We start from the raw sequence: 26,451 nt of genomic DNA on the forward strand, positions 1-26,451 counted from the left end.
TTTCTTTAAAAATTTCCTTCGTTTTATTCTTTGTCTTGTTCAGATCTCACCATTTCTTGATAGTCTTGGAGCTGCCTAAGATTTCAGTATGTGCAGCATTAAGTGACTTTGGAGAGATTGTGTGTTTCATATGTGCTGCATTCCTCAATATGTGGTCTCTTCCAACCAGCTGAAGGCCTTGATTTTATTTATCTGGTTACCTATTATTTGGTTTTGGGGCCACACCTGGTTGTGCTCAGGGTCACTCCTGGCAAAGCTTGGGGGACCACGTGGAATGCCAGGCATCAAATCTGGCTGTGCTGTGAGCAAGGCAAGTGCCTTTCTCTCTCTACTCTCTCTCTCTCTCTCCTCTCTGCTCTCTCTCTCTCTTTCTCCCTCTCTTTGGCCCCTGAAATTTTTTAAAGACTGACCCACCTGTGAATAAGAATAAATTACTTTATGCCTGTTTTCAAACTAGCACAGTGATCATTTCATACCTTTTGGGTGTTGTTCAAACTGTCACTGTTATTTGTTGTTTTTCTTTTCAATTAAGGCAGCATGGTTTTCTATTTTATGATTTCTGTTCTAGGCACACACTATTGCTGCATCATTTTCACCACCAAAGTGCAGTGTCCCTCCACCACCCTCTCTATGTCCCTTCTCACCTCTCTGCTTCCCTCTCTCCGCCCAAACCATCTCAACTCGGCTCCATTGTCAGTCTTGGGAGTGCAGATATATATTCTTATGTGCATATTGTACGTATGTACGGATGGATGGATTTTTCTGTTCTTGTAAATAGATGCCAAAGAGTAGAGTTGCTGCACCATGAGTAGATCTATTTTCAATTATTTTTAATTTATTTATTTTTAAATTAGTGAATCACCATGAGGGTATAGTTACAGATTTACACATTTTTGTGCTTGTGTTTCCCTCATACAATGTTCGAGAACCCAAGCCTTCACCAGTGCCCATTCTCCACCACCAATAAACCCAGTGTCCCTCCCACCCCCCAATCCCATCTCCCCCCACCCTACCCTGCCTCCTTGACAGGGTATTCCCTTTTGTTCTCTCTCTCTCCAATTGGGTGTTGTGGTTTGCAATAGGGGTGTTGAGTGGCCATTGTGTTCAGTCTCTTGTCTACTTGCAGCACGCATCTCCCTTCCCGGTGTGGTCTCCAACCACATTATACTTGGTGTTCCCTTCTCTATCTGAACTGCCTTTTCCACAGAATTTTGAGACATCTCCATACTGCTTTTCCAGAGGTTGAGGTAGATTACATCCCACCAATCATGAGAGGATTTGTCTTTCCTTGTAACCCACTAGTATTTGCTGTTTGAGATATAATCAGTTCTCTCAGATGTGAGGTGATACCTCAGTGCCATTTTGATTTGCATATCCATGGGACTCAGTTATGATTAACACTTTTTCATGGTCTGTTGACCGTATGTATTCTTCTTTGGAGAAGAGTCTCTTTGGCTCTCCTGTATGCTTTCAGCCTTTTTATTCATTTGTTTGGGGGGTCACACCATGGATACTCCAGGGGCAGTGCTCAGATGTCACTCTAGATGAGGCTCAGCTTGCCTTGTAGGGTCAGGGATCAAATCCGAGCTCCTATATGATAAGCATGTGCTCCAGACCTTTGAAATTGTCCCTCAACCTCTCCCCATTTTTCCCCAGGGTTATTTATTTTGTTGTTGTTGCATTTTGTAAGTGGTTTGTATAGCCTGAATATTGGCACATTCTCAAGTGCATGTTGCATGAATATTTTCTCCCAATCAGGGTATATTTTTTATCTGATTTGTAATTTTACAATACAGAATCATTTCAAAAACAGATTCTTTTATTTTTTCTTTTCTTTGCCAATGAAGTCAAACCACTGAAGACAGCTCTAAAATCTATACCATCGAGAGTTTGACTTTTGTTTTCCTGAATTGTATGAATTCAGGCTTCGTAATCCATTTTCAATTAACTTTTGTGTGTGGTGTGATATGGTGTTCCAGTCTCCTGCTTTTCCACGTTGACTAAGCAAATTCTCCCAATACTACTTATCAAGGAGGTTTGCCTTCATCTACTTTCTGGGCTCCTAATGTAAGTTAACTGTCTTTATATCTTGTTTACTTCTGGGATTTCGTTCGATTCCTCTGAACTGCAAGTTTGTATTTGTTCCGAGGGATGCTGGGTTATTGCTTCGTGACAGAAAAGAATTACAGGGCAGAGCTGGGGCACAGGAAAAGCCTGTTTGTTTCTCCAAGTCAGTCGGAGCACATACACGAGATGTGGGGTGAGGGTGGGGGCGGGGAGAAACCTGGCCAGTGTGTGAAGGTAGCGGGGCAGATTCTCAAAAGGACACTCTGCCGGGACTCGGAGAACTCCCTGTCTCTGGGCAAGTCTGGGCTCCTGTGTGAGGTCCAGAACTTGCACTTGAAAGTTCAGTGAGACTCGGATTCCAAAACCGTTTGCCCCTACTTGGCTAAAGCAGCCCAGATTCTTCAGTGGCAAGACCTAACTTGAAGGAAAGGTTTGGGCACTGACTATTAATAACTGTCAGCGGTATTAAAAATAATAATGATAATAGCATAATAAAATACAATAGCAGTTGTAGCGTACTCTTGGTTGGATTCTGAATACACATAACCTGGTTACATCAGACTACCTTCTCACCAGCTGCTTTCCATTGAAGTGGTTTGACACCCTATGTCAGTGATAGTTTATATTCTGGACTGGAAGATTGTTATATATTATATGTGTGTGTGTTGAAATGGATGGAGCAACTCATCATTGGTAAACAATGTTACATTCCAGAATTTTTTTTTTTTTTTTTTTTTTTTTGCTTTTGGGATCACACCTGGCGATGCACAGCGGTTCCTCCTAGCTCTGCACTCAGGAATTACTCCTGGCGGTGCTCAGGGGACCATATGGGATGGGAATTGAACCCGGGTTGGCCACGTGCAAGGCAAACTCCCTACCCGCTGTACTATCGCTCCAGCCCCATTCCAGAAACTTTTTAAAGTAAATAAGCTTTTTAAGTGTCTTGAACACATGTAAGATTGAATTAAAAGTCTTGCTGGCCAGGAATCACATTTCAAGGAACAGATCCTGTAACCTATCATCAACCTCAGTGCCAGTATATATTCATGTGAGCTCATTTTATCTTATTCTGAGGTTCATTTTTAATTAAGACACCATGATTGACAAACCTGCTCTGAATAGAAATGTTGCCGACATACAGTGTGGCCACACCAATGCCACCCTCAGTCACAGAGACCATCCCCGAGCTTGCCCCCTGGGCAAACAAATAAGAAATTTTAAGTGCTTGTTTTAAATAAGAAGTATCCCAAATTTCTTATCATCAGTAGGAAAATTTAGAGTCTCTACCTTGCCCTTTAGATACTATTGTTCTTCATTAGTTTATAGGAGCTATGATTGAGAAGCTGCTATGAAGTAGCAGCGTTTTTAAGAACTCTGGGGGACAGCCTGGGACTTTTGAGCATTGCTCTGTCTACAAGACGTGGGATTATTATTTATGATTATAATGGGACACTTTGGGGAGATCCTAGTTGTTGAGAAATTAGCAATAAATAAACTCTTCATTCATTAAGGAATCGGCTTACATTTGAGGAATTCAGAGGGTGTCAGTCATGTCTATGTAAGCAAGTTATAAAAATCTCCATGATTCTGTTTGCCCATGGAAATGATAACTAGGACAGCTGAGAGTCCAGTGTCCCATCAGGGATCAGTACTGGACTTGTTATGCAGTTGTTAGATTTCTGATGCAGTATGCTCGGGCTATAAACCAAATTCAATTTGCCGACTCCTCAGACATTTTATATCTTACTCTTCCAAACATATACATTAGAGCTTATAAATCCCAGGCTATCCAACTGTTGGAAATGAAGTGCTGTAGACATTTGAGCTGTTCCGTTGCGAAGTTAATTTTAGTTGCTAACAATTCAAACTGGAAGTGGAGTTTTTTTTAAATTTCGCACAATGATAATCATTACTAGTTGTTACTTGTTGAGTTGCAGGATTTAATTTTGATTTACTTACTAGAGTATTTTGTTGTAAAATGTCAGCTCTTCTGTATACATCAAAGTACTGTATAAAATTGTCATGTAAAATGGAATAATTACGATATGCAACAATCAAAACTAATAAATATTGTATAAGGAATTTTCTCAGTTCAATTACTTTGCCAAAATAACTTCTACTGAGCAAATACTGTGTATTATGTTTATTCTGCTAGAACATTGGTTATGAACTTAACTATGATGCATTTCTTATTTTACTCCCAGTAAGAGCTGTGACAAACAAGAAAATCAATGAAAGAAGGAAGGAAACAAAGGAAGGAAGGGAGGGAGGATGGGAGGGAGGCAGGGAGAGAGGGAGGGAAGAAGGAAGGAAGGAAGGAAGGAAGGAAGGAAGGAAGGAAGGAAGGAAGGAAGGGAGGGAGGAAAGGAGGGAGGGAGGGAGGGAGGGAGGGAGGGAGGGAGGGAGGGAGGGAGGGAGGAAGGAGGAAGAAAGGGAGGGAGGGAGGAAAGAAGGGAGGGAGGAAGGAAGGAAGGAAGGAAGGAAGGAAGGAAGGAAGGAAGGAAGGAAGGGAGGGAGGGAGGGAGGGAGGGAGGGAGGGAGGGAGGGAGGGAGGGAGGGAGGGAGGGAGGGAAGCCTGTTCAAGGATCTGTGCCCTTGAGACCACAGTTAGAGCCCCTGGTACACATGACACCATCCCAGCACCTCTGGGTGTGTCACTGGTGACTCTGGCACTGACCACAGGGCAGGAGCAGCTCCAGACCCCCAGACCCTGGAACTGAACCTGAGCAGGTGTCTGTCTGCAGGAGTGTATCCTAAGCACTGCTTGGGAACCCCATCCCCCTCTACAAAAGCTGTTCAGAGCTGATTCTGTTTCTTCGGTGGCTCTCTTCTGAATGTTTCATAGAAATATATGCCTTAAAGTAAGAAAGATTGTAGAGAATCCATTACATTCACTGTCAGGTCATATTAAATATTCTGGGACATTAGACATTTAGGGATAAGGCTAGATCACGTCTGGTGATGCTCAGGGCTTACACCTGGCTCTTTGCTCAGGGATCATTCCTGGGGGGGGGGGGCTCAAGGTACTATATGTGGTGCCAGGATTAAACTGGGGTCAGCTGTGTGCACTGCATTATTACTATGACCAAGAAGTGAGATGTTTTGAGCATAGCACTAAGAAATGTGATGAGTTCTTAGTTTCTTCTAATTCCTCATTAATGTTTCCCCCTCATTTAAATTCCCACAGGCTGATAGAATTCTGTAATGATTTTCATCAGAAACCAGCCTTGTCTCCTCAGGGTCACTGTCCACATCTTCTGCCTCATTTCCCCTGCGTTCTTTACATTAAAATGCCTAGAAATACTATTTTTTGTTTGATGTTTCTGTTTTATCTACTCAAAGATATTGTGATGGCATTCTGATGACTATTTTTCTTGCAGATTTAACTGCTCAGAAATAACTTTAAGGGTCTGGCGCGATAGCAGAGTAGGGAGGGCATTTGCCTTGCACATGGCTGACCTGGGTTCGATTCCCAGTATCCCATATGGTGCCCCGAGAACCGCCAGGAGTAATTCCTGAGGGCAGAGCCAGGAGGAACCCCTGTGCATCACCAGGTGTGACCCCAAAATCAAAATCAATAAATAAATAAATAAATTTAAAGGGGGCCCGAGAGATAGTCCAGGGATTTATGCTTGCCTTGAATGTGACTGACTCCAGTTTGATCTGCAGTACCACATATGCTGCCCCAGGCACCTCCAAAACTGATCCCTGAGTATCGAGCCACACATCCGGGTGTGGCCCAAAGCCCAATTACAAAGATAGGAATACGTTAAATTTAAAAATAATTGTTGGTGTGGCGAGACAGTGCAGTGGGTAGGGTATTTGCTTTGCACACAGTTGAACTGGGTTTCACCCCAGGCACCACAAATGGTCCCCTGAGCACAGAGCCAGAAGTGAGCCTTTAGCACAGCTGAGTGTGGTCCAAAAATCAGGAATGAAATAACAAAAACTTTTAAAGTGGGATATGTTGGCATTTTAAAAGTGAATTTCAATGTTCTATTTGGTTTTGTTTGTTTGTTTAATTTGGGGGCTTTTGGGGTCATAAATGGAGATGCCCAGGGTTATACCTGGATCTGCACTCAGGAATTACTCCTGGTGGTGCTGAGACCAAACCCAGGTAAGCTGTGCGCAAGGCAAACTCCTTACTCACTGTGGTATCGCTCCGGTCCCTCGATGCTCTATTTGTAAAAGTGGCTTGTGTCTCCAAATTCAGTGTTCTGTTTTGCTCATCAAACTTTGGACATTATGGGGGAAAAATATACCAAACCTGTATTTAAATGCAAAAGGAAACATTAATGTTTGCTCTGGCACAAAAGTATGGTATCTTTAATGCATGAGGCCCACAAATTTGCTAGACTCAGTAATCCCAATTTGAATGGCATGTCCTTGCAAAACTAGTTGCTGATTATTAATCATTTGCAATGCAAATAAGCAATTAGCTAAGTTATATGATCCATAGCTTTAAAGTTTAATGCTTTCTAGTTGAATGACTGTCACTGAAAGAATTAGACTTGGATATAAACTAATATAAATTAGCTTAAAAGACACGAATTTCAAAATTTATAACCTCTCCTAGTACATAGCAAATCTACTTCCAAGAGTAATGATTCTCAACTTTTATGGTGCATCAAAAACATCCAGCAAGCATATTAGAGCACAAATGGCAGTTCCTTCCTAGCGACAGTCCATCAGTTTCTGATTCAGTTGGTTTGAAATTAGATTCAAGGCTTAGCAATTCCGTGAGCTAAAGAGCATGCCAGGAGTGATCTGCAGACAGGAGTCACCCCTAAGCACAGCCAGGTGTACTGCCTTCCACCCCCCAAAAAGAATTCACATTTCTAACATGTTCTGGGATGGCTTCTTAACCTCCTGGATAAATGCACAACTTTATTATACTTTAATACATACTTTAAGAGCCAGTTTATTGTCATGCTTATGGAGATTATGAAGTTCATCATAACTCGACATCTTTCCTCCAAATGGTCCATTATTTCTCAATATTCTTATCATTCTTCATGCTATTGAGAAATGTCCTGATAGAATTTTTCTCAGTTTAGAGTCATACAAGCCAGGAGGCTCTATGCTTTGGCTGTGGATGCTGCTCTGTTTGCAACATGCAGATATTTCATTTTCCCTCTTGACTCCAGTCTGCATCGCCAGGCTGAAGTAGCCTTGAGCTGAATATGCATGCTATTGATTTCACCGGTCTGACTTCGTGATTGTCAGACAAAAATTATAATTCACCAATCTCCCAAAGAAATTCAGGTTAAATTAGGAAAAGGCAAAAATTCCAGATATTTTGCCATTCCCAAAATAAATGCCCTATTCTTGTTTAATTTCATCAGAAAACTTTGATTGGGTGCTGAGAAGAGAATAACTAGATTCTGAACCTCTGACATACATAAGACAAAGTATGTTGGACAGAGAGATCTTGTTGGCTCTATTGTCTTGGAAAACCAGGACAATTTGGGAAATATAATCTAGAAAACCAGCTTCCAAAGTGCAATAAATTATATCACTTTTATAGTATACTTTGTACAGATAGTAGGGCTTTTTAATATGAGTCTAAGGGAAGAGTTAGTGGAAACATAAAAATATTTTTTAGTTAGGTAAAATATTTCCTATATCTGTAGCCAAATAGACTTACAATATAATTTCCAAGTTGATTACTAGAAAACAAACACAAGTAATACATATCAATAAATGTATCATTCATTCAGAATATGCACTTATGGCAACTTTTATCTTAAACACAAATTGGTTAAATATTGAGGAATGGTTTCATCTCACGAAGGTATTGTGACCTAGTGAAAAGTATAAGAAATGTGCAATATTGTGTTACAAAGCACTGTAGCACTGTCGTCCCATTGCTCATCGATTTGCTTGTGCAGGCACCAGTAGCATCTCCATTGTGAGACTTGTTGTTACTGTTTTTGGCATATTGAATACACCACGGGGAGCTTGCCAGGCTCTGCCATGCGGGTGGAATACTCCTGGTGGTTGCTTGTCGGGCTCTCCGAGAGGGATGGAGGAATCAAACCTGGGTCAGCTGCATGCAAGGCAAATGCCCTATTCACTGTGCTATTGCTCCAGTCCTTAGTGTTACAAAGACCTCCTGAAATTAATATGCAACATAAATTTACTATAGTACAAGATAACATTTAGTAACATGTCTTCTTCATGGTAGTGACTACAAATTGAGTGACAGATACTGCCACTTAGCCCTTAATTTATGCTTTTACTTTGGTTTAGGGATTCAAATATATTCAAAATTGTATTATAATGTAATACAACTATTTTGTTGACAAAATGTATTGCAATTTTTCTTATATTTCTAAAATTGACCTCTTAGGAAAGAAACTCTTCTAAAAGCTTTGACTAGCAAAACATACCAAAATGCTAATTTCCAGATAATGTTACAAGACAATAAGATACAATATTGAATTGCTGGCCAATTTTTCTGGTTCTATCAATCCTTTAATGTTTCTATATTTAATTTGTATTATTGTTTGCTAAAATGTGATAGATTCACACAGCCTCTAATTTGTTGCATAAACTTCACCTATAAATACTTTTTACTAAGTATCAGTCTCCATAAAATGAAAAAACAAATTTTTATCTCAGTAACTTTCCATTGGTAGGCTTCAAAATTTAGTTTCATTTTGGAGGGATAAAAATCTTTACTATAAATTGTGGTGAAATTGGAGTTCAACTGGTGGAGAGATGGGTGTTTGATCATTGTGAGATTGTAACCTAAACATGAAAGCTTGTAACTATCTCACGGTGCTTCAATAAAATTTAAAATATTTTTTAAAAAATTGGTGTTTGAATATTAAATGTAATCCAATATTGTTAACAACTTTATAAAAATTTAAAAAATCTTTATAATAACTTGCAGATTATCCAAACTAAGTTTTGAGAAAAGTAACCTTTAAAAGAATGGTGAAAATGCAAAAACTGCACACATCAGAACAAAAAAATAATTATAATAACTATTATAACCATGTTATCTAAGTTATAATAGATTTATAGATATAAAGACCATGTAGTTTTTAGTGAAAATTAATAGCCCTTCTTAGAACATTAAAACATTTCCCTGTGAACTAGATTAAAATGGGTAGTAAAGTATGTCTAGTTTTGATCTGATTTGAAATTTGGAATGAGGAAATATTTTACCCTTGAAATTATTAACAGTATCAGAAGAATTTAGTGAAATTTCCTCAGATCTGTGTCTTGAACTCTGCTTGGGAAAAACCCCAAATATTTGTGACCACAGTTTCTCTTAACCAGCATGTTGTAAAATTCAAATACAAATAATTTAATTCACTGTATATTTTTAAAAGTTCGTTGACTTGAGATTATCTCTTCAGAGTAATTCTTTTACATTTTTAGTTCACACTAATACATTTTACAGTTTTTTTTTCCTTCTACAGAGAAGTCAATTAGACATTTGTGGGACTGGAGAAATAGAACAGCCGGTAGGGTACTTGCCCTACAAAATCTCAATTTTATATTAAACAGTTGGCTTTTCACATGCTAATGGATATTTGTATTTTTAAGTCAATTGTGCACTTATTTTAATTTAGTTTCTTTAATCTACCCTTAGATTTTCTACTTATTTCCGAAAAGATAAATTCATATGCAATGTAAATAGAGGACTCCAATTAAGTGTGCACACACGCACACATATGCAAGTAAAAAATGGATTATGTGACCTAATAAGTTAACAAAATTACATATGCCCCAAATAGTTAACATAGGCACCAAGATATTACTACCAATCTGAGCCAACATCCAAAGAGTGTATAAAATGTTCTGATAAATTATGCCCCTTAGAATTGTATGTAAACATAGCATCATCTAAAGCAGCATATTTTTGGCTTTGTTTTTGTTTGGGGGTAACTCTCTTAAATGCACAGGTATTACTCCTGGATCTGCACTCGGGAATTATTCCCATCAGTTATCAGGGAACCATATGGCGTCCTGAGGATCAAACCCGGGTGAGCTGCATTCAAGACCAGCACCCTACCCACTGTACTATTGTTCCAGTCCTAAAGCAGTATTTGTAAAAGTACAAAAATAAAACTGCATCAGCATTTATCTTGAAGCAGAATTTAATGATGTGATATATATATACTTTTTCTAATGTAGCAATATCATACATATATATTGTACATCCACATACGTGAACTAAATATGATAACATTCCACTGCTGGTTAGCTATCGAGCCTACATTTAAGAATTTTTCACTTCAAAAGAATTTAGTCTCACATATGACTAAAATGAAGCATTAAGCCCTAGAATTTTATTAACACAAAGGATGAGAATTTATCCACGTGGTTGAGAGTCAATATTGAGCATATTCATTTTTCAAATCACACATTAACAGGACCTCTTCAATTGCCAAGACGGTACCAAGATTTTAGAATGTTTAATTTATAGTGTTATGAATTAGAGCTGATGGCTTTGCCATTTGTAAATTATACACATTTAGCAGATTCCCTAATTCAGATCCATAGAAAAGTCTTCATTACACAAATGGGCCATTAAAATGTCTTTTTTAATCACATTCTCAACAATAAGTCTGTATTTTCATCATTGAGACTTACAGGAAACGGTTGTATAATCTTCTCCCCCCTCCCCTCTCGCTGGCCCATTGAGAAGTCAGGATCTATATCCCTGGGTGAAATTCGCGGCTGGGATATGATACCTGTGATTGGCAGGCTAAATGAGATTCAGGGTCAGGCGCCCAGCAGCACTGGCAGAAAGAGAGAATCAAATGAAGTCAGGCGATAATGGCCGGTTGTGCTTCTGATTCTCCCCTTCCCTGCTTCCAGGCAGAAACCTACTCAGCTGCTGTCACTCATTGTCATCGCTGGGGCAGCTTCTGCCAGGACTGGGAGTGACACAGCAGGAAGTCACTATCTGAATTGTTAAGCACCCTGCAGGCAAAGACAATAATTAAAATATTCTGATATAAAATTGGTACCTTTTTGCCCAACAGGACTGTTGTAAAAGCAGATCAGAATACAGAATAAGACTTGAGTACTTAGATATGAAGTGACCTTTCTTTTTCTCATGTCATTTAGTTCTTTCTGTCATATATTACTGTACTGCCACAAAAGTTAGTGGGTCACACAGTTACATGCATAACTGCAATAGCATACAATGTGATAGATTATTAGGCATCACCTATAACCTTTTTATCAAAATTTTTCTTTTGATAAAAATAATTCCATTTCCTATATTTATCAAAAATAAATATATATATGTACATATATATAATCGACTAATTGTTTCTGTGTTTTCTACACATAATATCTCTGAGATCACCATCATTCCCTTGATTGTCGATTTTCTCAAGCGGTCTCAGTAACATCTCCATTTATCCTAGCCCTGAGATTTTAGAAGCCGCTCTTTACTCATCCTTCCCAACAGTGCCAAGTTGGAGGCTCTTTCAGGATCAGGGGAATGAGACCCATCATTGTTACTGGTTTTGGCATATGAATATGCCACGAGAAGCTTGCCAGGCTCTCCCATGCAGGCAGGAAACTCTCGGTAGCTTGCCAGGTTCTCTGAGAGGGAGAGCTAGGCTGTAAGATGTATAAGCTATATAAGCTATAAGCTATAAGCTTCTGGGAGCTTGGTTTTATAGTCTCTGGATGTTGGCCGCCATTGATGGGATTACACGGTGCTGGGGGCAGTTTGTGGGGGTGACTGCCTAGCTACTGGAAAATGGGGGATCTGGGCAGAAGAGGCCCACTCCCGATCCAAGCAGGCTTGGAGATCTCAGCCTCCAGTCCTACACACCTGGGTTCCTCTGCCGGTTCCTTCATGCATGAAGCTCATCTGAATTTGTGGAGAGGGGCCTTGAGCATGGCTGTAGCTGGGTTCTGGAGGTCTTCAGCTGCTGGGGCTCTGCTCGGAGTGGGGAGGGAAACTCAACCCATCCCCTCCGAGGGTCTCCGGTGAAGACAGCCAGAGAGGGGGCAAGAGATTCTTCTGGGAGCTTGGTTTTATAGTCTCTGGATGTTGGCCATTGATGGGATTACACAACTCTGGGGCCAGTTTCTGGATGTGAGATCAAAGTAATCTATTTTTTGTACTTATAAGAGTGAGAGGCAGTTAAATGAGAATGAATTAATGCTTATAGAATTTTTAGAGTTAAATATTTTTTGTAGAAAATGTGCTAGTGTTTAATTTTGTTCCATTTAATTCTCAAAATCATATGAAATTCTTGTTTCTCCATTGACTAAAGACTCCGAATTTTCCAAAGTTGTGTGATTTCTCAGAACTTAGACAGCAAATAATTGAATTGTGACTTCACCTGGATTGTGTCTGACTCCAAAACCAATGTTTGATGATTGACCTGTTATAGGCCGAGGCATGAAGCCAGACCACTGATTCCCTAGTAGTGAGATGTCTCTATTCTGTGGGAATGACAGCCTTACTTAAGGGATAAACAAGACCTGAAAAATAGATTTGATGCAGCCCCTTAACTGCATCCCCTGATCCTGTTTGTATTAAACATAAAACATCCATTTTGTTTCTTTAGTTGCCTTTACGTTATTTTATTCCTCGGGCATTTTCCCTGTGTGTAGATTTGCAGCAATGTTAGAAGAGTTTTATTTCTCAATGCGAAGCCTAGGGTTCAGACAGGTTCAAATGTCTGTAGCTTCTGTGTGTGAATGAGGTTGAACTTGAAAGAATAGGGCAAGCTGCTGTCACTCCCCCTCCGCACACACACACACACACACACACACACACACACACACACACACACACACACACACACCACTGCTGCCAACATGCTCAAGTTCAATCAGGAGAACTGAGTGGAGACTGTGAATGTGACCCAGAGGTAGACTTCTGGTGTGGATTCTGTTCCAAGCAACCAACAAGCAATCAACCAGCGTGTTTTAACCAAACCCTTAGAGTTGATCTAATTCGACCTGAAACTTCAAGTGTTACAACACTCTGTGAAAATTCAATGCTGGTGGATCCGCTGAGTAATTTAGACGTTTATGTAACACTCACATTTTGATAGAATTCAGCGGGACTACTTAATATTCTATCTTATATTATTCCTCAGTGAGTAATGTTATAATTATTTTCAGCGTGAAACAGGGAAGTCACTGACACTTGCTTTAGAAATAGTCCTTTGAACATCAGAGAAAACTCTGCCGTTAGACATTTTTTTTTCCAGATGATTTTGGGTCATTCCTGTTTTTGTGAAGGAGAAAATTAGGTTACCAGGAAAAAATGTTATAAAAGGTTTTCAAGAAATCCAATCTCATGGCATCAACACACTGCCAATTCAAAGTTGGTATTGGCGACGGTTACATTTCTAAGTGTATAGACATAGACAAAAGTAAGACGGAACACTGCCGGGGTGGGGGGGTTCCAAATACTCACCCCCTGGTCACAGAAGGGGCCATCTGGAAGGCCCCTGCACCCCTGGCCAATTTATCTTCTCTTTAGCCTCTTCAGGCATGAATGAAGAGGGCTGGAGCAATAGTGCGATGGGTAGGGCGCTTGCCTTGCATGCGGCCAACATGGGTTCGATCACTGGCACCCCACATGGTCCCCAGAGCCCTACCAGGACTAGTCCCAGAGCACAGAACCAAGAGTATGCCCTGAGCATTGCTGCTGTGCTCCCACACACACCAAAGAGAAAGGTATTGATGGAGAGGCTCAGCCATATTCGTGAGCCAAAGCTTGGAGCCCAGTTTCACGTGTGCGTCTTTGCTGTTCCCTAAAGCTTCTTTCCTTCCCCGGGGGCCGTGCTGTGTGTGCTCCCGGACTACTTGTTCTGTTCAGCACTCGCTTCAAAAGAAAATTCAGGCCCTGGGAACCAATTCTCCGCCTTTGCTTTTGTTTCTGCTCTTTCTCCCTAGTCAGCAGCCTGCTGTCAATAGATTGGATTAGGGCTTACGGCAGGACCGTGAGCTGTTGCTAGGGCAGGAAGCCAGGCCTGGTTTGGGGAATATGTTTGCTCGCCACCTTTCCTCTGGAAATATCAGGGCATTTCCTTGTTAGGTGGATTTTTGGTCCCATTGTGAAATGATGGCAAATATTTCTGATCCATTGGGCTGGACCTGTGCCCCAGGGTTTCGTTCCGGGCGGCTGGTGATCGGGAATCTTGGGGCCACACACACTCAGGTGTCACTGTCTCTTCCAGGAGGTGACCGAGATCGGATGACAGCAAATCATGAGAGCTACCTGCTTATGGCGAGCACCCAGAATGATATGGAAGACTGGGTGAAGGCCATCCGCCGTGTGATATGGGGGCCTTTCGGAGGAGGTGAGTAGCGTGGAGAACCACTGAAGCAAAGGGATTCCTTCTCCCGACCCATGTTACTAGCAGCTCGTATTTTCAGGTGGATGAGTAGTAAAATAAACACAAGCTGGTGTTCATTGTGGATATACAGAGATATTGGTAAGCTTTTAAACTTTAAATTAGATCAAGCATCCTCAAGATCTACTTCGTTGAAGACCATGAATCATAAAATTGTGGATTTTCTCATTTCATGACTAATGAATAATTATGACAATATTATAAATGTATTTATGCAAAGCAATAGGTCCTTAGTACATGTGTTTTATTTGGGGGTTTCTGTTCATAAAAGAATATCTAGGAGGGAGGGATGTGGCTCATAAATTTATGTAAGGCCCTTGGATATACAAGATGCACACTTGCATATACAAGAAAGTTGAGGGCTGGGAAGATAGCACAGATGGGAAGGCATTTGCTTTCGGTGTGGCTGCTTCAGACACCACCCAGTTTTGATCCCTGGGGCCACATAAGTGCCCCTGAGCATCACCACAGATCTCTCCTGAGCTTGGAATAGCCTTTGAGCACTGCTGGGTATGTGCCACCCTTACCTAAAAAACAAAAAAAGTTGAAATATATTTCTTTTTAGTTTTGGTTTCGGGGCCACACCTGATAGTCCTCAGGGGTTACTCCTGACTCTGTACTCACAAACCACTCCTGGCTGTGCTCATGGGACCGTATGGGGTGCTGGGGATTACACCTGATTTAGCCGTGTACAGGGTAAGTGCCCTCCCCACTCTGCTATCGCTCTGACCCTAAAGAGTTGAAATTTCTAACTCCACTTTGTGTTTAAGGAAAGTGGTTCAGGGGTAGAACACGTGCCTTGCACACGTGGGGCCCTAGGCTCCGTCTTCTATGCTGCAGGCATTGCATTGTAAGCACTGTCGTCCCATTGTTCATTGATTTCCTCAAGCGGGCACCAGTAACATCTCCACTGTGAGACTTGTTGTTACTGTTTTTGGCATATCGAATACTCCACAAGTAGCTTGCCAGGGTCTGGCGTGCGGGTGGGACACTATCCGTAGCGTGCCGGGCTCTCTGAGAGGGATGGAGGAATCAAACCCGGGTCAGCCTCCTGCAAGGCAAACACCCTGCCCGCTATGCTATTGCTCCAGTCCTCACATTGCAAAACAAAACAAAATTTCAAAACTGACATTAGTGACATTTGGCTGAAGATGTGGGTCTAGCAGCAGAGAAAGTGCCTTCTCTGGCTGATGCTCTGGGCTCAATTCCCAGCTCAGAATAGCACTGTAGCACTGTCGTCCCATTGCTCATTGATTTGCTCTAGAGGGCACCAGTAACATCTCCATTGTGAGGCTTGTTGTTACTGTTTTTGGCATCTTAAATACGCCACGGGGAGCTTGTCAGGCTCTGCCGTGCAGGCAGAATACTCTCGGTAGTTTGCCAGGCTCTCTGAGAGGGACGAAGGAATCAAACCCGGGTCAGCCTTGTGCAAGGCAAATGCCCTACCTACAGTGCTATCACTCCAGTCCTATTTAAATAAACTAAAGGTAAATCCCTAATCATTTAGGGGTGAGGACTGGGGGTGTAGCTCAGAGGTAAAACACTCGCATTTGATCCTGGAACTACAGATAGAAATATAGATGGAAGGTAGGTGCTCTGCATTCTGGAGCCCCCCCAATTTCCGTCCTGGGTGCAAAATCCCTTTATTCAGAAGAGTGTCTCTGTATCACTGCCTCTGTCTCTGTGTCTCTGTCTGTCTCTGTCTCTCTGTCTCTCTGATTCTCTCTCTTTTCTCTCTCTCTCTCTCTCTCTCTCTCTCTCTCATCTCATTTCCTAAGTAAGCCTCTTTACATCATACAAATACAAAAAGAACTTTCGTGGACAGGCACCAAATATTTTCGATTGTGCTTTTGGAAGCAGTTCCAGTCCCTAGATGCTCAATAACATCAACAAGGAATGACCAAACTTTGGATGAGAATCTGATGCTTACTGGAAAAAAGCAAAACTTCCTAATGATAACATAAGTGTTTGTGACTTTGTGACTGTGGTGATATTTATTTTTTTTTAATCTTTGTTAGGACCAGAGATATAGGCCTGGAGTCAAGGTGCTTGTCTTTCATGCAGCTGACCCTCATTCAGTCCCTGGCACTGGACAGAGCCAGGATTAAGCCCTGAGCAACACTGTGTTTGGCCCAAAGCATGTTTTCATATGTAACACACGCATATAATATATATGTACACACATATATAAATATATATATATACACATCTATGTTGGTTTTAGGGCTACACCTGACATTTTTCAGGATGTCTTCCTGGCTCTGTATTCAGGGATCACTCCTGGCAGTGGTCATAGAACCATATGGGGTGCCAGGAATTGAATTCAGATCAGCCACTTATAAGGCAAATGCCCTACCCATTGCACTATCACTCCAGCCCATGGGAGTGTGTTGTTGTTGTCGCTGTTGTTGTCGATGTTGTTGTTGTTGTTGTTAATACTTAGATATCTCCTGGACCAATGATTTGAGAATATATTCTTTCAAAGGGTCTGTTGCTTCTAAATATCTTATTTTTCCCTTTGCTGCCATAGGTTGGAGTTCTCTGAAAGAAAATTTTTGTGGGAGAACTATTTCTACTTTTCTTCCTTTTCCCCCTTATGCCTGTCTTTTTATTAAGAAAAAAATAATAATGAGATCCAGTTAGCATCATCAAAGTGTGGCCACAGGTTGTAATTGTAGACCAGAAATCTCAGCAATGATCCCGGTGAAAATGGGCTAAACCAATGTATGTATCAACAGGTTTAGGGCCTTGGAAGTGGCAACCTGTAGTCGATTAATCCGTAGTCTTAGGGATTTTGCAAATGTTTGATTTAGATTTATTTTTTTGTTTGTGTGTTTGTTTGGGGGCCACACCCACGATGCTCAGAGGTCTCTGTTGGCTCTGCACTCATGAATTACTCCTGGTGGTGCTTGGGGGACCATATGGGATGTCTGGGATCGACCCTAGGTAAGCCGCATGTGAGGCTGGCATCCTACCCACTGTACTATCACTCCTGCCCTCAAATTTACTTTCTAAAGATGAAATTTAGTGTAGAGCATACATAAAAGAAATGTACCCTGCTTTATTTCTGTTTGAATGTAATTTACAAAAGGATGCGCAGGAATATTTTTTAATTTTTATTTAGATACCATAATTTACAATACTGCAAACAATTGAATTTATGGCATATGGTATTGCCATGTCACTGTCCCAAGGTCCCTCTCACCTACCCCACTTTATCTGCTTAGTAGACTCAGTTCTAGAGGCTGATTCTCAGAGTCTTTTACGATGAACCATTTACTATTCCCTTACTAAGTTTCTCTATATGCCACATATGTATGTGGGGGATATATATACATACATATACACACATACATATATACATATATACTTTATATACCACGTGTGTGCATATATACATATGTATGTATACATATATGCATATATATGTACAAAATTCTCTTCCTCACTGTCCTTCTGATCACATCATCTGACTGGTATCTTCTAGTACTAGAAGGAACCACTATGGCAATAATAGTTGGAAATAATCACTCTGGATAAGAACTGTGTGTTGAAAGTAGGTAAAGGGACAAACATGATAACCTCTCAGTATCTGTATTGCAAACTCTAATGCCCAAATGGTGGGGGAGGAGGGGGAGAGAGAGAGAGAGAGAGAGAGAGAGAGAGAGAGAGAGAGAGAGAGAGAGAGCAGAAAAGTGCCTGCCATCGAGGCAGGCGGGGATGGAGTGGTGGGTGGGGGAGGGAAACTGGGTTCGTTGCTGGTGGGAAATGTGCTCTGGTGGGGGATGGGTGTTGGAACATTGCATGACTGAAACCCCAGAATGAACAGCTTTGTAGCTGTGTATCTCATGGTGACTTAACTGAAAAAAAAAAAGAAAAAAAAAGGAAATTAAATTTTTTGTAATCGCATACTGTAGAGCTTTGGGGTTACAAACCTTTTCATTCAATCAGAAACACCCAAGGGCGCCATTGGAAAGGAGAAGCCTCGTCATGCTCTGCTGACACCCTCCTCTGATAGCAGAGACCAGCCTTGGATCTAGGTACCCCGCCCCCTCACTTAAAGCCACCCCATTGTGGTCTTTCCTTAGTCACAGCACCCGACAGACACGACTACTCAAAAGTCAAAACCAGAAGCTGGTGCCAGACACGGACCTGGCTTCAGCCACACTGAAGGGTTTGGTTTTGCTTGTCTGTTTTCCCAGTGTTCCTGAGGGGTCGTGCGGGGCCCCGGCCCTGGGCAGTGAGAGCACGCCGTGTGGGGGTGTCTCACCAAGTTTCTCCTCTCCCTAAAGCTACGAACCATTCAAGTTCCTCCTGAAAACGTGCTTCTTAGGAAGAGTCAAATGAGAGCTCCCTCTAGGTGATAAAAATACTGAATGCAAATCATCCTCCTGAGTAATTGACAGCAAAGGGAGGGCAGGAATCCTGGGCCAGGGGCCTTCCTGCCACCTTATTTGCAGAAGAAAAAGAACAGTTAGCTTAGGCCAACCCACCTTCACCCAAGTCGTGGTGGTTCCCGCTCCTCTGTAAAGTGCTCATGGCTGATGTGTTCAGGGCCAAGTGCTCCTGGTTCGTCCCTGCCCCCTCGTCTCAGCCTTGCCCCCTGAGGTTACTCCCAGGTTCCCATTTGCTGTGACACAGAAGGGGTGACAGAGGGGGTAGCACCGGGCAGAAATAACTCACAGTTCCTCCTCTCTGACACCATTTCTGTCAAGGGGTCCCTCTTGGGCTCTCCCCAGCACCCCAGTGGCCAAGGAAACATAAAAGCCTGCGGGTCAGCTGGGGTTAAGCAGGAACATTACAGATACGCTCTTGGAGCAGCTCGCTGGATGAATGATTAACCCGGGGATGATTGCTCAGTGAGCAAAACTGTGCCGGGGGCTGGGGTACGCGGGGTGCACCCAAGAGCAGGGGCTATGCCGAAAATCCATTTGGCCTTCAAGCCATAAACAGAGAAAGAACCTTGTGGGTACATATAAACACACACACACACACACACACACACACACACACACACACACACATGCATGAACTTGTTCCGTGCCTATTCCTGCAGGCTCTTGTGCTCGATTTAGCATTTCTCGCTGGTTTGCAGGCACATACATACATGGGACCGAACTCCCGCACATGTGTTCATGAGAAGCACGTTTCCATCAGCGTTGCAGAAGTGGCTTCCACTGCAAAATCTCCGGGGACAGGTGGAGAGAAGGTGGGTGAGAATCTTGTCCAGAGAGAGAAAATTTTCCAAAAAACAAAAGGGGGGCAAAAAAGAGAGGACTCCCCCCCAAAGTTTACCTCCTTGAGGATGGTTTGGGGTTTGTGGGGGGCTTCTTCTGGCCTAGCTACAGCCCCAGCTCTGCTGGTGCGGCGCGGCCAGCCGAGCCCAAAGTGGGCACAAAGTCAAAGCGAGAAGAAAGGGGTTCACCCCGCCCCCCACCGAGGCTCGCTCCCTCCTCCCCTTCTCCTCCGGGGCTGCACCTGCTGCATGTGACCCGCGGGCACTGAGGCAGCCCGTGTGCCTGCCGCAGCCACAGCCCCGGAGACTGGTGACGAAGCAGCCGCCGCCCGTGCCAGCTCCCGGCGCTCATTGAGAAAAGGAGCGAGCAGAAGCGCCTGCAACGCGGCGGGTGGAGGGAAGCCTGCGGCCGCGCGGGCGCTGGACCGCACCCCCCACCCACCCACCCCCGCGTTGGGCGGGGGGGGGGACCCCGGGAGTTTGAAGCCTGCCGGAGCATCTTCGGAAGATGAGGGGCGCTCTGGACGCGCACGGGGAGAGCACTGGCCAGCGGCGATCGAGGCCCGGGATTGCTTTGGGAGGTGCCTGTCTCCGCCTGCTCGGGTGCCCGGCCGGGAAGAGGCAGCGGCCGCAGCCCTGAGCCTCCCCCCGACCCCATCCCCAACCCCGGGCGCCTCTTTGTCATCCCGACTGGCCCCCCTTCCCTGCACCCTGCTCTTCGCTGCTCTTTGCAGAGGACCCGCCGCGTGGCCAGCCGAGAAGTCCCTGCTAACCATAACAGTCATAAATCCTGCTGGGGGGCGGGCAAGTGCGGCTGCTGCCTGCGGCTTCTCTGTGGTTCCTGGCATTTTGGAATATCTATGTTCACTTAGGAAAAAAAAAAAATACCTGAAACAGTCCCTGGATTAGCCAAGAGAAAAGGAAGTTTTTTTTTGCCAAGAAGGAAGTTAATGCAAGGTGGTCCCCTCTCCCTCCCCCTGAACCTGGGAGCACAACCTTCAAGGACTCAGGACCACCCTCCAGACGGACCCAGCAAGCATGGGGAGGGGGCTCTGTGGGCTTGGTGGGCTCTGAAGCCAAGGCCAGAGCGGGTCAGAACTTCCGGCCTGTATGATGCCCGAGGACCGCAGCCACGGGGGGCGTCCGGCGGGGGCGCCGGCATCCACGCCTTTCCTCCCCAAGACCACCTATAGGAGGATCAAGCGATGCTTTAGCTTTCGGAAAGGTAGGTGGCTGGCGGGTTGCTGTCCTTGCCCCACACCTGCCTGGCTTCGTGCACGCGGGATGGGCACCCAAGCGTGGGGGGTTGGCACCCAAGGGCTGGGCGCTGTGGAAGAGCGACATGTGTCTTGGGTTGTCTGTGCTTAAATATTAGCGTTCAGATGCTCTATGTCGCTGTCTGTGGGGGGTCGTAGGTGGCGATTGATGACCTGGACGGACAACGGGAATTTGAGGGAATGACCAGCAGGGCCACACCAGCTGTTCCCGGCCCCATATTCTGCAGCTGTGATTCAAATTCTGATTCAATTCTAATTCAACCCCTCGAAACCTGGGTTCTAACTCACTCCGGTTGCCTCACCTTTTTCTACTGAGATTTTTAATAACTGAGCTCTCTGCGTGGCGATTTTCAAGAGACGCCAGAGATTGGTTAGCACTGATTAGAAACAGGAGTCACCTTCACTTTATCACTGTATCCTCAGTGATCTTAGAGGAAGCCGATGTCTGAGCAACAGGGGATGAGGATGATATACCAATTTATGATCAATAAGACACTAAGGCTTTTCTGAGTTGATTGGTTCTGAAAGAGTTAAAGGGCACAGAGCAGGCTAAATGAAAGCATCTCAGAAAATATCTTTGTATCAAGTGTCCCTTTTTGCTTTAAAAGGGAATCGTGAACTAGAATCATTATTTAAATTTGAGCTGCAATTATTATTTTAATAGTACATAAGTAAGCTAATGAGTTAGCTGCTTTGAATACTATGGACAGTCATTTCTTCTCTCTCTTTTCAAAATCTGCTAACATTATTCTTTCTACTGAGTGACCAGCAAAATAAGACAGGATAAGGGAAGGTACATATATCTAAAAGTACAGATATAAAGCATAATACAGTGGGAAGTTTTAAAAATTAATTTCCGTTTTTTTGGAGTCTTTCCCTTTAAGCAGTTAGAATCCAAGATAATCTGTAAGAAATCTAGATGTTCATTAATACCCCTTTGTGATGCCCAAAAGTAAATGAGCGCTGCATGACTTAAATTTTAGAGATCTGTAGAGTTTATGGTTACTGCCATATTGCATTATTGATAGAGAAACTGGCAATGAAGTAATTGTGGGGTGTGTCTGTGTGTCTGTGTGTCTGTGTCTGTGTGTCTGTGTGTGTCTGTGTCTGGGTTCGGGGAGCGTAAGAACCAATTATTTAGGAGGCGTCTGTCTCTGGCTTCCCTACCCCTCAGCAACTGCACTGGCTCATCCAAACATGGAGCAGGTCTGCAGTTCACCCGTTGGAAGATGTGCGGGGACAGTGAATGCATGTTTGCAGCTACGAGGCAGCTTTACCTTCTCACCCTCTCAGCTCCAGTGGCGGGGAGCCTGCCCGCCAGAATCAGGCACAGTGCAGGGCATTGCACCTCCTCCCGTACTCCCTGGCACACAGCCCCTGAGCTCTCTGCCGGCCTGCCATGCCACGGCGCTGCCAGGAGAGTGGAGAGTGGGTCCTGTCCTGAGGGCTCACCCCCGTGGCTGTTGCCAAAGCGTTGTCTTTCCTGTTTGCGGCCTGCTAACACCTCACCCGGGGAAGTGGTCATCTGAGGCATGCTCAGATGATCAATCAAGGCAGAACAGGTTTTTTGTTGTTGTTGTTTTGTTTTGTTTTGTTTTGCTTTTTGGGTCACACCCAGCGATGCTCAGGGGTTATTCCTGGCTTTGCACTCAGGAATTACTCCTGGCGGTGCTTGGGGGACCATATGGGATGCCGGGGATCGAACCCAGGTCAGCCGCGTGCAAAGCAAACGCCCTACCCGCTGTGCTATTGCTCCGGCCCCAAGTCCCTAGCCTCCCCTTGGATTCTGAGAAATGGCAGAAAGGGGAGGTGTGGCAAGCCGGCTACTGGGGGTTGAGTTTTCTCTCTGTTTCTCTGGAACTAGAGCAGGCTGGTGTCTTCCAGCTGGGAGTCCAGGGGGGGAGAGGGGAGAGTGGGCTGCTACCTCCACTGCTGCGCCAGGAAACCGTGTGGGTGGCAGAGGGCAGCCAAGGCTGCTTGCAGCTTTATTAGAAATCCAGCACTGAACAGAAAGCGCTTACTTCCTTTGCCCGCTGGGCTCCCGCACCAGGCCGCCTCTGTCCTGCTTTGTTTAGTCTCCCTGGTGCTCAAGTAGTTCCAGGAGGCCTGAGCCCGGGAGTCCCACTCGGCTTTGGGAGCACGGCAGCTTAAGTCATCTCAGTGAATGCAAAAGAGTGAGTCATGGGCTAGAGCTCAGAAGCGGAAAACGTTGACGCGTCTGTTTTCCCTGCTCCACATGTGAGACACGTTTGTTTCTGAACTGCTGTCGGGACGGAATGACAGGAGACCAGAGCTGTCGGAATGCAGGCAGGCTGGAGCGACGGAGAGGGGGCAGCGTGCCGTGCAAGCTGCAGCTGGCCCCCGACTGTCCTTTACTGTCCTTCCCCTCTGCCTCTCTTGGTCTCTGTGCAAATAAAGGTCGCTGAAAATGTTGCTGTTAGAAATCTAAGAATGAAATCACTTTCAGGGTGGTAGTCCGGGCCTTAGGGTTTGGTGAAACTAAGGCTACTGTGTATTTTCATGCTTGAGTGTCATACCACATGGTTTGGTCAGTCGATAAGTTATCCATCTGGATCTATCTAAGGCTGATGTTTGAGAATCATATGGATCTTTTTTTTTTTTTGTATCCATTTTGGCCACTTTCTCCGTATATGATCACTGGTCATCCTGTCTTTGCACAAGAGGGATCTCTTGCAGAATGTCTGTCTGTGAATGGCAAATAAGAAAATAATAAGGAAATAAATGTCAATACCATGGCTTTCATGCACAGATGAAAATGGTGTCCAAGACCTACACCACTGCTTCCCTATATTCACATTATCACACTTTCTTGATTTTTTCCAGGTTTTTAATTGTCTCCCCATGACCTATATTAGCTACAGAAATAACCCAAACTCTATCAAACGCTCATTGGCTATTATAGTCTAAGTTCCTTGGACTGAAAGTTTTCTATTCATTTAAGAGTTGCTGCCTACTAGGAAGTTATGGTGCTAGAGCTGGAGAGAAAATTGGGGTTAAGGCTCTGGCTTTGCATGAGGCTGACCCTGGTTAGATCGCCAGCAATGCATAGTCTCCTGAGCACTGTTCAGAGCAACCACTGAGCACAGAACTAGGAGTAGCTCCTAAATACAACCAGGTGCCTTCTAAACCCTTGCTTCCAAAACAGAAAATTCTGTTGGCAGACTAAAGTAAATCTTGGCTGACTTTATGCTTTAATTCTGTGTGAAGTTACACAACTTTTTATTTGTCCATTTACCATGAATAAATATTTAGTTTTAATAGAAAATTTTATAATACTGGTGATATCAAGATTTATTTTGCCATCAGGGTTGCTGTAAGCAGAGTTTGTAAAATGAAAATAACTTCTCTGCATTAGGGCCAGAGAAAGGGGGAGGGGGAGGAGAGGGGAGGGGAACTAAGGCACTTGCCTTGCATGAAACTGAGCCTGGTTCTAACCCCAGCACCTCATGGTACCCCAGACAACTCCAGGTGTGACCTCTGAGCACAGCACAGAGCTAGGTGTGACCCAAAAGAAAACACCCAGATAAACTCCCTAGTCCCTTATCTATAGGAAGAAAGGGAGAGAGACCTCTGAAAAAAGAAGTAATCGTGGAAAACTTTAACAACAAAACAAACAAAAATATGTGCTTATTTAACTTCTGAGTTACGATAAGCAAACCAGAGACCTTTTTGTTTCCATGTTTTCATAACTCAGTGTTACAGCTTGAAAACTGCCACGAGACTGACTACTCACTTGATATTGGATTTATTTGCTTCCTATCATTAGGAAGGTGAAGTGTTTTCTATAAACATATACATTAATGTCACAGGTTTTTTTTAGCATCACTCAGCCTCATTGGTATTGCTTCGGGATTAAGTTCCAGAGATATAAGTAAAAGTTTGCATATGTGTCAGGTTATAACAAAATGCCAGGCAGGGTAGTTCATCAGCAATGGAAATTTATTTCTCAGAGATCTAGCGAATGGAAGTTGGGAGGTAGAACAGATGGCTAGATCCTAGTGAGGTCCCTTTTCTGGGTTATGTACTGTCAACATTGTGCCGTATGTCACATGGCAGAAAAGTGACACTTTTTTGTGGTCTTATTTTTGAGTGACACATCTTAATGGCTGAATTGATTTTCAGAGGGTAAAAATTAATTCACCTTGCCTCCTTGGGTGTTAGGCTTTCAACATAGGAATTTCAGAGGACACACACGTGCGACCGAAACCTACTTGTTATCCAATCAAACTTAAAACAATTACATCTATTATGATATTATTTTATGTGAATATCATTGTGGTTGCATTGATATATCATTGTTTTGTTATAATAAACACCCTGAAGAGACTGTGAGGCCGGTGACCTGGCCCAGGGCCAGAGGATCACATACTAAACCACAGAGGTACTTGGGTTCCTTGTCCTTCCTGTTTCCCATTTTCTGCTTTAAAATGTGAAATGCTGGGGCTGGATCAATAGCACAGCGGGTAGGGCGTTTGCCTTGCACGCGGCCAACCCAAGTTTGATTCCCAGCATCCCATATGGTCCCCCGAGCACCACCAGGAATAATTCCTGAGTGTAGAGCCAGGAGTAACCCCTGTGCATAGCCAGATGTGACCCAAAAAGCAAAAAAAAAAAAAAAAAAAAGCGAAATGTTTCATGAACTTGCAGGCCCTCCTTACCCAGGGGTCATGCTAATATTCTCTGTATCAGCCCGACTTTTGCTCCCCAAACAAGCACTGTGGGTCTCTTTCAAGAGCTGGGAGAATAATCTGTGATAGATATCCAAATAAATAATACACAGCAGTGTGTTGAGAAATAAAAGAACCTACATCTGGGTGGGAGTGAGGAGTGCTAATATAGACACCCCAGCGGGTGCTGTGAGTCAAACCTTGCGAGGTAAGTTCTGAGGCACGAAGGCATGATAAGTCATGTACCACTTAGGACCACACAAAGAGTCAAGGGCAGTTAAAGTGCGTGTTTGTGAGGAAGCAGCAGAAAACAGAACATTTATTTGTTGGTTTATACGTGGTGGATGAAGAGGCCAATGTCAAATTGCAATGATTTTGAATTATAGGAGAAAGTAAGTGACCAATGAGACCAATGGAAAAAATAAGGCTGAAAATTGGTTTTGGTAAATTCTAACTCTTATGAAGCCCATGGTGGGGGTGTACAGGGTGGCAGAAAAGTGAGAATTTTTTAATTTGTTTTCCATTTTTGAGGTGCTGCTGTGAGTCAGCTCTGGGGTCTTACACATGCAAGGCAAGTGTGGCTCTATCATGGAGCCATGTTCCTGCCCCCCCCAAAGGGAGAATTTTTGAGATTTTTGTGTGAATTGTGGACTCAGGTCTTTAAAGTATCATTGAGAAGCTACCTAGGAGTGGTTTGTGAATAAGAGAAGGACCTAAAGGAAGGAGGAATCTAGGGTGACCCTCACCTGCTTCCAATGACTTGGCATGAACCAAAGTCAGGATTGTAAATAATCAATTTTTGGAGAAAAATTGGTTTTAAGAGT

At 43.5% G+C, this 26,451-nt stretch overlaps 1 protein-coding gene and 1 pseudogene across 4 annotated transcripts in view; one reads left to right on the forward strand and one right to left on the reverse strand.

Moving 5' to 3' along the window:
• ARHGAP24 (Rho GTPase activating protein 24) overlaps positions 1-26,451 on the forward strand; it is a 693,477-nt gene that overhangs the window by 616,931 nt on the left and 50,095 nt on the right. For 3 of the 4 annotated variants that reach the window (XM_055139840.1, XM_055139841.1, XM_055139844.1), the window contains one exon: positions 14,250-14,372. In XM_055139840.1, the coding sequence (XP_054995815.1) occupies positions 14,250-14,372 (123 nt within the window). Of the gene's footprint in view, positions 1-14,249; positions 14,373-19,986; positions 20,888-26,451 lie in introns of those variants that run through there. The other variant, XM_055139842.1, reaches the window with a different exon arrangement.
• On the reverse strand, positions 25,578-25,674 carry LOC129405301 (U6 spliceosomal RNA; annotated as a pseudogene).

This window comes from Sorex araneus, chromosome 5, assembly GCF_027595985.1.
Source record: "Sorex araneus isolate mSorAra2 chromosome 5, mSorAra2.pri, whole genome shotgun sequence".
Lineage (NCBI taxonomy): Eukaryota > Metazoa > Chordata > Mammalia > Eulipotyphla > Soricidae > Sorex > Sorex araneus.